This window comes from Alternaria triticimaculans, assembly GCF_023758025.1.
Source record: "Alternaria triticimaculans strain BMP 0046 chromosome Unknown scaffold_1, whole genome shotgun sequence".
NCBI classification, from domain to species: Eukaryota; Fungi; Ascomycota; class Dothideomycetes; order Pleosporales; family Pleosporaceae; genus Alternaria; species Alternaria triticimaculans.
The window spans coordinates 1,657,924-1,670,672 of record NW_026055958.1 but is presented as its reverse complement, the minus strand read 5'-3'; the positions used below and the strand labels follow the sequence as shown (position 1 = coordinate 1,670,672).

At 54.0% G+C, this 12,749-nt stretch overlaps 3 protein-coding genes across 3 annotated transcripts; all 3 read left to right on the top strand.

The window, feature by feature from the left end:
• Positions 1 to 269: 269 nt before the first annotated feature.
• On the top strand, positions 270 to 1,323 carry J4E78_000527 (uncharacterized protein; the record flags this gene model as incomplete). Its single annotated transcript, XM_049361190.1, has 5 exons — positions 270 to 355; positions 586 to 642; positions 695 to 794; positions 842 to 1,223; positions 1,274 to 1,323. The coding sequence occupies 5 exons, from the start codon at positions 270 to 272 to the stop codon at positions 1,321 to 1,323; spliced, it is 675 nt and encodes a 224-aa protein (XP_049226473.1).
• Positions 1,324 to 2,128: 805 nt separating this feature from the next.
• J4E78_000526 (uncharacterized protein) lies at positions 2,129 to 4,034 on the top strand (the record flags this gene model as incomplete). The annotated part of the gene is made up of 3 exons (XM_049361189.1): positions 2,129 to 2,530; positions 2,583 to 3,269; positions 3,318 to 4,034. 3 exons carry the CDS (start codon positions 2,129 to 2,131, stop codon positions 4,032 to 4,034), a joined length of 1,806 nt encoding a protein of 601 aa, XP_049226472.1.
• Positions 4,035 to 10,357: 6,323 nt separating this feature from the next.
• On the top strand, positions 10,358 to 12,487 carry J4E78_000525 (uncharacterized protein; the record flags this gene model as incomplete). Its single annotated transcript, XM_049361188.1, has 1 exon — positions 10,358 to 12,487. The coding sequence occupies one exon, from the start codon at positions 10,358 to 10,360 to the stop codon at positions 12,485 to 12,487; it is 2,130 nt and encodes a 709-aa protein (XP_049226471.1).
• Between the last annotated feature and the right edge of the window lie 262 nt (positions 12,488 to 12,749).

The window sequence follows — 12,749 nt, the reverse complement described above, 5'->3', positions numbered from 1 at the left end:
GACAGTATGCGCGACGTCAGTGTTCCGCCGATTAGCGCAAATTGCAAGGATCAGATGTCGAGTGAATGTCGAAGCTTCAGGTACTTGACGTCTGCGTGAGAATGCCAAGGCGCGCTAGTCCAAGCGTTTGCTGTAGCTGCCTCCAGTACTTTCCTGCCGGCTTGCGACCTTCCATCATCGACCACACCCGTCACTGTCACCCTCGACTTGTCACAGCTGCAAGTTTGAACCGTTTACCTCCATACACGATACCCAACTAGACGACAACCATGTCTCGCGGCGGCGGCACCACGCTCTACGTCACCGGCTTCGGCCACGGCACACGCGCTCGCGACCTTGCCTACGAGTTCGAACGGTATGTCTTCCAACGCCTCGCCCCAATCCGATCGCAATCGCATCGTCGTTCCGCATCGTAGCCCTCGATTCCACAGCCTTTGTACACTTCACGCGCCCCGGGTGTCGCGATCGCTGTTGCGCGGCGCAGCTTCCTCCTTCCCACAACACCCGTGCGCGTCGACGACGATCTGCACCTTCCGCCCTTCTTCCACACGCCCCTTCCAAACAAATGATCTGACAATCCTCAAGCTATGGCCGACTCGTCCGTTGCGACATCCCAGCGCCCCGTTCGGCTTCTTCTAGACTGTGAGTTGGCCCTCCCCGGTAGCAAACGACCCAGGCTCTAACAGGCCAGCAGCTTCGCCTTCGTCGAATACGAGTCTCGCCGTGACGCCGACGACGCGTACCACGAGATGCACAACAAGCGCATCGGCCGCGATGACTTGTTGAAGATCGAGGTATGTCCGAACCGCATAATGACGTGGGTCTGTCTAATCAGCTACAGTGGGCCCGTACGCCTCCTTCGGCATCATGGCGGTTTGACTCCGGCCGTGACCGTCCCCGTGGCGAGCGCTCTGAGCGTGGCGGCGACCGTGGCGACCGTTCCGACCGTGGTGGTGACCGTGCAGACCGAGGTGTTCGCTCTCCTCGCCGCCGCAGCACCTCTCCTCGTCGCGAGCGCGGAGCTTCTCCTCGCAAGGACGACCGCCGCGAGCGCGACTACGACCGCCGTGACCGCGACCGGTCAAGGAGCCCCATTGATGGCGACCGTGAGATGAAGGATGTCCGTGATCGCGAGGACGACCGTGGCGACCGTGACCGTGGCGATCGCGATGAGAGGCGCGAGCGTGAGCGCGAGGCTGACCCGGTCGGCGAAGTCCGCAAGAGTGAGGCAACCGACCCCTTCTACGACGAACTACTCTGATCACAAATACAGTCGACTCTCCTCCCCCTCCCGCTCACGAAGACCTGGACGTGGCTGAGTAGAGCCGAGTTGCGTTGCGTCTAGCAAGCAGCTTCCGGTTCACTGTCACTGTCTGCCCAAGGCTAGTATTGACACGAGTGCTCAAATTGGTTCAAGCACGGTGTTTTGTTGCGAGGAAAATGGTTTCTGGGATTTTGTTACTTTCATAAGTGGAGGCTAGATTTACTTCTATGTCCTGCCACGACATTAATGCATTCAGCAGTCGAAAAGCTCGATTCGGATCTTCTTTGCGAACGGTTACGGCGACTTCCATTCGATTCGGACTTCTCGCCTTGTTTCGGTCGATCGGTCGATATCGATGCGGTTCGAGTTCCTTGCCTGTACACTATTCGGTCGGTCCGTAGTACCTCGAAGTCTTCCAACCTCACTTTCCCCCTTCGATCCCCGTTCCGAAATCACGTTCACGCAACTCCCCCGACGCCCCCACCCCGATGCGAAAATATACGATATTCAAGGTTTGTATACTTTGCGCCAGTAGATAGACTTGTTCTGCCGTGACAGTGACTTTATATGTATACGGTAGCTTGTGAAATACAACTTCTTGACAATTGAATCCCTCAGCGTGTAGCCTGTTATTAAGCTGTGTACCCGATGTCGTGGCTGATCTCTTGTGTGCACTGAATTGCTCGTGCATGGTATGGCCTGTGTAGGGCTGAATCAATGACGGCAGCAGCCATCGATTGCGGAGAGGAAGCGGCCCAAGCTCGGACATTTTCCCGCAGGAACATCAATTGAACTTCCCAATGCACCTTGTTGGTCGTCGTCGCAACGCCCATCCAATCGATCTTGCGACCAATTGAACCGGCAATGCGGCTCCAGAATGTCTCGCAGAAGACGTTGAAGACCGTTGCCGCGCGCCCCGCGCTTGCATCCCACACGCCATCCCCATTGCATCCGTGTCGGCCACTTCTCGCATCATCACAACGTCTGCTCCTCCGTTCCACGGCACAATGCGCCGTTCGCTACCAGTCCTCGTACCCAGAGCGGATAGCCATTCTCGGCGGTGGCATAGCGGGGTTGACGAGCGCCCACTTCATCGCGAAGGAGTTCCCACAGACTAAAGTGGTGGTGTTTGAGGCGGGGAAGGACACGGGTGGCTGGATCAAGAGTCGACGAGTCGACGTTGTGGATTCAGAGGGAAAGAATGGGAATGTGCTGTTCGAATTGGGCCCGAGGACATTGAGAAACGCAACTGTCACTGCAGGACTGGTAAGTCGAACATGTCTAAACCATGGTGGCATTGCTAATGGAGTGTGTATAGGTACAAGAACTCGGTCTCGTTGACGACATCACATACACGAGGCGCAGCGAACCCGGCGCAAAGAACCGCTTCATTTACTATCCTGACCAGCTCAACCGCCTTCCCTCTCCACCACCCACCTTCGCAGACTTCTTTACATTATGGCGGACTGGCATACTGAAGGGTATATTGGGTGCGATCACAGAACCATTGAGGCCAAAGCGGCCGGACTCCCTGACGGATGAGACAATTGGCTCGTGGCTCGCACGAAGGGTGGATAAGAGGATAGCGGACAATCTTGTCTCAGCGGTATTCCACGGCATATATGCCGGCGATATCAATCAGCTGAGCGCTAAGACGTTGTTTAATACGGGTTGGGAATTGGAGGCGCGATACGGCAGTGCTATTGGAGGCTGGTTCCGCATGCAAAATGAACACGGACAATCGCAGCCGGTCACACTCGTCCACCCACATGATCGGGAAGTAGCGAAAGCTATGAACGAGGAGATTGATCTGGAACTCGACTTTGCGAAGAACCTGAAGGATTCCGCTATGTTTTCCTTCAGAAACGGATTGCAGCAGATGGTTCGAGCATTAGTGGATGCTGTGGAGGCGAAAGGTAACATTGAGATCAGAACAGAGTCGCCCATTCATACTTTCAAGCCTCTCAATGAGAACGGGAAGTTGGGTGTCGAGGTTGTCTCTGGGGTACGTTCATCGTCTTCAGTTAGAACCGCAAGTACTGACAGTATACAGACTGAAGGCTCAACATCAACTGAATCATTCGATCTCGCCATCTCCACCCTCAAGAACGACGAGATTACCCCCTTCGCCACAGTCATGACAGTAAACCTCTACTTCCCCAATCCAAACCTTCTCCCTTATGAAGGTTTCGGCTACCTCATCCCACAAGGAATTCCATTCGAGCAAAACCCCGAGCGCGCTCTTGGCGTAATCTGGGACTCCTCTGCTGTTAAAGGTCAAGACACAGCTAGCGGCACAAAACTCACAGTCATGATGGGCGGCCACTGGTGGGACGGCTGGAAGGGGTTTCCCACGGAGGAAGAAGGTCTAGAAATGGCGAGGAGCGTTATCAAGCGACACCTTAACATTACCGACGAGCCCACCGCCCACATCGCAAACCTCTCCCGCGACTGCATTCCTCAATACACACTCGGCTACGATGAACGCCTCAAGCAATTCGCGCAAGGCATGTCCAACGAGTTCAAGGGCCGGTTACGCGTTGTAGGCGCGCAATTCAATGGCGTTAGCGTGAACGATATCATCGCCGCGTCTTGGCAGGTGGCGAGGAGTTTGAGGGGAGAGGGCTGGAAGGGACGTAGCTGTGGTCTGGATAGGATTATGGATGAGAGGGAGTGGGTGATCGTGCCTGCTAAAGAGATGGCGTATGTTAAGAAAGAGGTACGTGTTGGAGACTCTGGCATGGGTCGCAGAGGAGACGGTGGGGTGTAAACTTTTACAAGAGCGATGGCGTGTATATAGGGTCGCTGAGTAGTGGGACTGAAGGGTAAAAGCATAGAAATGTATAACATTGACCCGTTAGCCGGACCGGTCTGGTCCTCGCACGTTTCAGAGGGGGTGCGTCTTCAAGTATGGCGGTTGCGCACAGCGATCGGATTTTCGCCCTGGATGTATCTCTGCTATCGATGCGTCGGAAGTCGAACCGTGGTCCTAATCTTCAGTCGCACGAAGGCTCTGTCGTCTTCTACTGAGCTTTACCCCGCTCCTGCAAGGTTGCGGCGTGGTTGAACTCCAACACATTCCTTCTCACCACAGGCTTTCCTCGAACCGTCCAGTCTCCAAATATACGAATCGAGAACCCTCAGCTCATGTTTCCGACTGCACACTTATCAACATAGTTTCAAAACATCGTTTCATCGCCCTGGCTTCACGGTCGCCATGCCTCGTTGTGCTCCTTGCACAGCGTTCGCGGACTTCGCGGAAGTGCTGCCGGCGCCACAACTCGATCGACAATGGTCATCAGGAGCACATATGATCGCTTCAGCGCGTGCTGGCTGTGATCTTTGTACGCTTTGTTGGCAGCATGCTGATGAGTGGGCATCGGAGGAAAAGTATCTGGATCAGCCGATACGGCTTTTTCGGCAGCACGGCACAGTCATGAAATCAGCACCATTTATACTACTTGGGGACGGCATTGATGTATGGATAGGCGCCGACGATCTACCATGTAGACCATCTCCGTTGGAAGTAGAGGAAGATCCGGTATCACAAGCCCAGCAACTTCTCTCGCGGTGTCTTTCATCTCATTGCGAATGCGGCAAGATAGATAACGTCGGCCTTGACGGAATACCCCCAGGTTTCGAAAACCCTGCTGCCTGTTATAGTACGCAGCGATCCTTGCCGCGTCGGCTGTTAGATCTCTCAAAAGGCTCTGATGTTCTCGTGGTCGATGTAGAGGCGCATATCCTTAATGGCGCTTTATCAGTAGCCGAATTGTCACAATACTGCACCTTGAGCTATCGATGGGGAGACACACCTCATGGCTGCGTCTTGAGAGCGCCTTTCGCACGCCAAATCAGCATCGAAGTGGAGAGTATGCCACAAACCTTCAGAGACGCTATAGAAACAACAAGAGGGCTCGGAATGCGATTCCTGTGGATAGATGCACTGTGTATTGTCCAGCCTGATGCCTATGGCGATGACACGGACTGGAATACGGAGGGCCCTCGCATGGGTACTACATATCAAAACGCCATATGCAATATTGCCGCTACTTGCGCCGATAGTGCAAAAGATGGCTTCCTTTCGAAAACGGACAGCAAGCGAATTGGCGCCGCTCCATGCCAGGTTGTTCAGCACATGAGCAGCGGGGACATGAATGTTCGCCTTTTGAAGCCAGTATCCATCAAGTTCAATCAGGCACTCACAAGTTCGGCTTTGAACAAGCGCGGATGGGTTACTCAAGAGCGGCTCCTCTCACGACGCGTACTCCACTTTACGTTGCAAGGCGTGATCTGGGAATGTGGTAGTGCCCTAGAGCATGGCCATACTAACGTGTTAGAAGTAACGACTTCTGTATCAGGACTTAATTGGAGCGCACGATTTGGCAATGGTCCGCGGCAAGCCACATGGATGTACTTCGTCGCTGATTACTCTAAGACAGAGTTCACTAATTCAGAAGATCGATTAGTCGCCTTGTCGTCTTTGGCGAGCCTCGTACATCGTAAATTCAATAGTGACGATTTGTACTGCGCAGGCTTATGGAAAAGTCGCTTGCCAGAAGATCTATTGTGGTACAAATTTGAACCACCAAACGTGGACACGCCCAATCGGATGAAGATAGCCCCTACTTGGAGTTGGGCCTCAGTGCACGGAAGTATATTGAGGAGAGGGGGGTCGAGGACCAGAGACATATTGGTTCAAGTGTTGGACGTACATTTCACACTTGCGCAACACAGTAACCCCTATGGCAACATCCAATCAGGATCGATCAAGCTGCTTGCTCAGGTCGTTACTATTCTTATTGAAACAGAGAATGTACGAGAAGGTAGGTTGCCTCCCCTCGATATGGGAAATGGGGAAAGCAACTGGCACAGAAGAACGATTTATTGGGACGAATGGCAAGGGAACACGACAAAAGAGAAGGAGTACGATATTATTCCTGTCGGAACTGATCGCAATCGAGAACATACCGCGCTCATTGTTGAGCGAGTACACGCAACAGATATCCAGGCTACAAAGGACGGTCATGTTTCTACGTACCGCAGAATTGGTCTGTTACAAGATCAGTGCATTGGGACTAATGATCCCACGCGTTACAACTACGGCAAACCCAAGCAAGACATGCAAACGGTATTTCTAGTGTAGTGTCTGGAATACAATCTTTCGTTACGCATGGCAGGATTTGAAAGGTGTCTCTTTACTCGTCTCTTTACTCGTCTCTTTGCTCAGAGCGTCAAATTTCCCTCTAGATCTTGCCCTGAGAGGTATATCTACTTCGCGGGAAAGCATAAGAACAGATCGCAGCACATTTATTAATTCAATTAAATACCCATTGTCAATAGAGAAATGTGGCCTGCGTGATAGAGCTGGTATAAAGTTGTTGCGTTGCGAATAACAAATCATGAGGACGAGTTCGAAGCAAATCAGATTTTCAACGGATGTATACCAAAGCAGGGCGCGATCGCACGCTTGACCTACTATCTTGCATACTAGTTAGCTCGAAATGTTCGCAGTTTCCAATGAATCCGGGCAGCTATCAAAAGTGATCCGTACCCACACGGAGCAAGAGAGGGCAATCGCGCATAAAGGAGTTAATTGGCCCGCAGAAGCTTTGTGTGACACCAACCTAGATCGTGGAGACCTCGCACTATCTACATTATTTGCTTTGTTATGTTCATGGGCTCAGTAAATCCTCGGGAAAATACCGGGTGCTGCTCAAGCGGGTGAAGCCAGGCGCGAGTGCCCAAGATTCCACGGAGAATGACAGTACTACTTTCCCTGGAGCGTGTTATTGCAGCTTGTGAGGGCCAATGTACAACACAAGTATGCTATCGTCTTTCTGAATGTAGTATGAACTGTATTTCGGGTCCGCAAAGATCAACAAAGTGTACAAAGCTATCTTTAAAAGAGCTCATGAAGAGAAATATCTACAAATGAGCTTGTCCGCTCCCCACACGGATAGATACGTCCCGAACTTGTTCGATATGATCTACATCGATGTGTTTATAGAGTTCAAGCTAATGCATACCTCGATATGTAATCACTCCTGGAATGCACCAGACTGCCTACCGGATCGGGTCGACCCGAACAATAACGCGATAAGACCGGCGTGGCATTCCAAGATACGGACCGCATGTCTCTGTATAGACTGTGGTCTTACCGGTCGTGGACGTGATTGCTTTCTTGCCCGACTGACTTCCGGGTGCTCCCGTCGAAATGAGGCCAAGACGTTGCTGTGACTCTTCATTCCGGCGGAGAGGGCAGATCATGCACGACAGAAAGTTGCCAGTGGCACACGTTGCTGCGCCAAGGTGATCTACCCATCTTGGCGCGCCATTTCCGCGCTGTTGTACCACCCGAAGCATGTATCAGAGAAGGTCAGGAGGTGTCCGAGATGCTGCCGTGCGTGAGCTTGTCCAGCCTCGACGAAACCTTGATGGCAACAAGCACAGAGTCTTGTTAGCGGAAGCTTCTCTGCATCCTAGCGCGTCGTCAACGAGGCTGGTACCTGGGGGACAATGGAATGTTGGGTCTTAGGCACTGGTCTAGTCGGGGCAATGCATGCAGTGCAAAGATAGTGGATGTCTTGTAGGCCACCGGAACGTCACTATATGTAGATGAGTTGTTGAGCTTTGGAGCGGTGTCCACATTGCCTACCGCTGGGTTCGTTAGTCTCGTGCCTGTGGTTGTGTTGTGCTGCCTGCCAAGTGGCGGACGTTTTCTCCGTGTTAAGAATTCGTGAACGGCAATAGCGACGGGAAGTAAATCCCACCCGACGCACATATCGTCAATCTCGTGTAGATTGGCTGTCTGAATGATGAGCGGCACATGAACGAGTGCCAAGCGCGGAAAGCAATCCCTCCATGGTGCCAAGAGGCAGGCAATAAAAGCAAGTCGTCAAGAGTATTGCCAAGACTGGTGATCCGGCGGCGTGGAGGTAGTGGAACGCAAAGCAACGGCGGTCTCAGGGGACGTTTGTTTGGTACAGTGATCCGCGCAACTCGGTCCGTTGTACGGAGAATTAATGAAATGCGATCGACAACGCATCGAGTGCTGTCACTCTGTGTGTACAGCATAGAGAGTTTGTCCGGTCAAGAGTGAGTGCTGGGTCGTGACTTCCTTCCGAATTCGCCTACCCCACAAAAAGCACGAGCCGCACGTACATGGAGAAATAACGCATTCCGCTGCAAGACGTGTTGAACGCTCTGCGGTCGGAAGAAGAAACAACGACTACTGCAGGTGCAAGTGGGTGACAGTGGGGACATAACGGGATAGGAAACCAGTCGCTTGACTCCAAGTCTCAGCGGGACTCACCGCCAGAGTTGCGCGACGACGTCAGAGCACGTATGTACTGGCCAGGTTGCATCTGTCAGCTGTGCAAGTGAATGAGGCGAAGAGAGCCCGCTGCGTGGGAGGAGCAGGCCAACTCGTCCAATGGCGGTCGTTGACGCGAATCTTTTGCAAAGCAAAACCAGGCTGGGTCGCCGAACGTTTGGAGTGCGGTAGACGCATGTGTGCAACGCGATCAGGGTGCACATGGTCGCGATCGGGAGCCGTCTCAGCACGAGTCCCTGTCCAGAGCACTGCAGAAGCTTGCAGATTGCATGAGGTGATACGAACCCCGCATTCAGTCTGGACAGCACTGGGGCCGATGGGCTCAGCGACGAGGGAACAGGTTATGCACGTAATTAAGCAACCTCGAGACCTTGGTGTCGTACTATACAGCTTGTGCCGGGAAAGCAGAGAGGCGTGGTTCAGCTGGCGTTCCAACAGGCAATAGCGATGGCGGGGAAATGGCGTTGCAGCGGCTGGTGACCCCCACGATGTTCGCCTGTCGCGTTCGGCGGCAAAGGGCCGCCTAAGCTTTGGATTGACAGCGCCCTGAGCTGGGATCGAAGGGCAGCACCACGCTGGACTGTCGTCAGTTGACGTCGAGAGCTGCACGAGCAGCACATCTGCAACAGGAGCGAATATCGGTTCGGCGGACGCAGGACGTAGGGGCGCTCACGGCGTACGGACGACGGCATGCTGTCCTGGAAGCACATTGATGACTGCAGCAGCTCAGACCACATCCAAAGGCAGCTGCGGCATTTTCCCTCCAGACAGGCCAGACAAGGGAGACAAGGCCAGCATGATGCCCTCGTCTCTCCAGGGCCGTCGTGTGCATGGCGGAGGGTGCGAGGATGCGCTGCTGAATCCAGGCTGGCCGCCGCCAGTGGATGGGTGTCCAATGGTTCTGTTAGTAAAGGCAAGTGTGCATCCTGGCGGAAGGGCGGGTTGGTGCTAGAGGAGAGGCTCGTTTGGCCATGGTGGAGATGAAAGGGAAGGCCGTAAGCGGACAAGCCGGGCGGTCAAGCTTTGCAGACATCGATCATCGACGCACATCATCCATCACACGGCGCTGCTGTGTGGGCGCAAGGTCCGGGTCCTGGGGGAGAGTGCACGGTGGACGAGAGTTACTGGGCGGCCTTCGCAAGACGTGCATCCGGGCTGCAGGTGGCCTTTGGCGCTGTGGGGGTCGCGCAGGGGGACTGGGCCGGGGGTGTTTTGGCGTCAAATCAAGAGAGTTTAGTCTCTCTGCGACTTCTGGAGCCCACATATCATCGCGCAAGGCCCCGGGCGCCGCTTCTCCTACATTCTGGGACGATTGCCGCTTTGCGTGCAGTTGGACTGATTGATATTCCAACGTCACGAGAGCAAGGCGGATAGATAGGGACGTCATCTCCCTGCCGCTGCCCGCCTGCATCTGGACCCTCGCCATCCACCCCTCGGCCGCTGCAAACCTCACTCGCGTGTCGTCGGTGCCAGTCCGACGCAACTTAACTTTTCTTCCCCAGTCCCCCTTCTTACGTTGTGTATATGGCTCTGTCACAATTGCAACACTTCTACCACACCCCGCTCCTGCTGCCCACCCTACACCTGCACTCGTGCAGTACGCTTGAAGGCTCGTATAACTGTCCGAGCCCCCTCCAGCGTCCGTAGCGACAAGCCCCAGCACCTCGCCGTATTCGCGTATTGGCGACTTTCACTCTCACCAGCGCTCGGTCGTTAGCCAGCCAATCGGAGCACAGCAGCGCCCCATCACCATGCCGATGGTCGCTGAACAGCAACGGCAACTGTCAATTTCCTTCGATGAGCGCACCCTTTCCGACCGACTTCGGCACCGCGATTCACGCCCGCTCGACCACCGCTTTGCTATTGAAGAGGAGGATGAGAGTACTGGCACCGCAAGCGAGCCCGCCGAGCCTCTTACACCCACCAGCCATACCAGCGAGGGCACGCCCTTCTCACATCCTTTCCGTGACGATGACTCCGTAGACGACGTATTCGCAACCCCACGCCCTGTCACGAGCGACATGCCCAACAAGTCACCGCTGCAAGACGCGCCGCAAGATATCGAGAGCCAACAAGATGTCCAGCCGCCTCAGCAGGCCGAGCGCCAGTCACCACCGGAGAAGCGCGGTCTGGGAAAGCGCGTGGGCTCCTTGATCCGCGGCAAACTGCACAGAGGACATTCGAGCAAAGATGGAACCAATCAGTCCGACACTTCCAACATCTCGACGCCGAACAGATCGCCCAAAGCAAAGGCCGAGACCAACACATATATTGTCAAGACTGGTGTAGATGGGCCCGCTGAGGTAGCAACTCCGGCAGTCGACATCCCCAAGCAAAGCAGAAGACTGAGCTCCTTCTCCCTGACGCGACGCTCTGACAAATCCTCTCGCGCAAACTCTCCACCCCTGTCTGGATCACCTATGAGCAGGCTATCGACGGACAGACGACCAGGGATTGGCACTAAACCCGCTTCTTCCACGGGCCTGGCAAGCATGAGCCGACCGCGGCCTGGTATCACCTGGGCGGGTAGTGGAAACGTTAGCTCTACTAAGAAAGTCGGCTTTTCACGCCGACGGTCCGCAAGCACAGAGCAGGTCCCACGCATCAACGAGAGTGCAGAAAAGCCTACCGCTGGCATGTTGGCTACCTTTTCCAAGCCAGCTGTCCAAGGTGTGGGTATGAAGGCACGGCGACTTAGTGTGAACCTACCGGACGACTTCATCATCGACTGGTGTGAGCTAGATAAGGAGTTCAAGAGTTCGAGTTTGATGCCTGGAAAGAGAGGAAAGATTCTAGGCAAAGGCGCAACATCTGAAGTTCGGATCATGGCGCGAAGAGGAGGCATCACACGGGAAGAAGATCTGGTCGCTGTCAAAGAGTTTAGAGAACGCGACAAGGACGAGACTGAGGAGGACTACGTACTGAAGATCAAGTCCGAGTACAGCATTGCGAAGAGTCTGCATCATCCGAACATTGTCGAAACAGTACGGTTATGTACGAACCGCGGTCGCTGGAACCACGTTATGGAGTTTTGTACATATGGAGAGATCTATTCGTTAGTAGAACGGAAGTTGTTCGCTGGCGGCGCGGAAGGGTTTTACAGTAGGGATGATCGGTTGTGCTTCTTCAAGCAACTACTGCGCGGCGTGAGCTACTTGCATAGCCATGGCATCGCTCATCGAGACATCAAGCTGGAGAACTTGCTCCTCAGCAAAGACGGTCATCTCAAGATCTCGGACTTTGGCGTCGCGGAAGTGTTCACTGGCGAGCATCCTGGACTTCGCGCCTCTGGCGGTGAGTGTGGAAAGAACATGGGCGAGATCCGGTTATCCGAGCCTGGAATTTGCGGCAGTCTTCCCTACATCGCTCCGGAAGTTCTTGCAAAGGATCACAGCTACGACCCACGTCCGCTGGATATCTGGTCCACCGCCATCGTCTACCTAACTATGACCTTTGGCGGCTGCCCGTGGCAAGCTGCGAAGCCCGAATTCGAGTACTACGCCAGGTTTAAGAAGGGTTGGGATTCTTGGCTGGAACGCCATCCCGACGGTGACATCTTTGATGGTGTCGATGGCCACCCTAAGTGTGGCAAGCTGTTCAGTCTCATCGAGCCCCCGTCCATCAAACGCCTCATGCTAAAGATGCTTCATCCGATACCCTCAAAACGCATAACCATCGGCGAGGTTTTAAAAACAAGCTGCATCAAGAATATTGGCTGCTGCTGTCCAGAGACGTACGACGACCCCAAAATCATGTTCGACGCTTCCAAGTCCTCGAGTGCTAGGACTGCCGCCCCGAAGAAGTTTTTGCATCATCACATTCCGCCCAAGCCGGAGAACAAGGTTGGGAAGGCATTCACACATAGGTTCGATATGGGCGAACGATAATCACGACTGTATATTTTGACGACCATTGTTTTCACGATCACTGCATTACGGCGCTTGAAGGCCGAGCATAGCGGGTCAAAAGGCGGTCTTTGTCCCGTTCCCAATTTGGAGGCATTACTGTATTTTGTTTTACTAGCACGTCAGTTCCATCAGCATTCTGCGAATGCCACTTCAAACGACACATATACCACATCGACGTCTTGTCTCGTCCCACCTTCCCTTTCCGTCTCTCGCTACTTTCCTTGTCCAACACACGTGTATG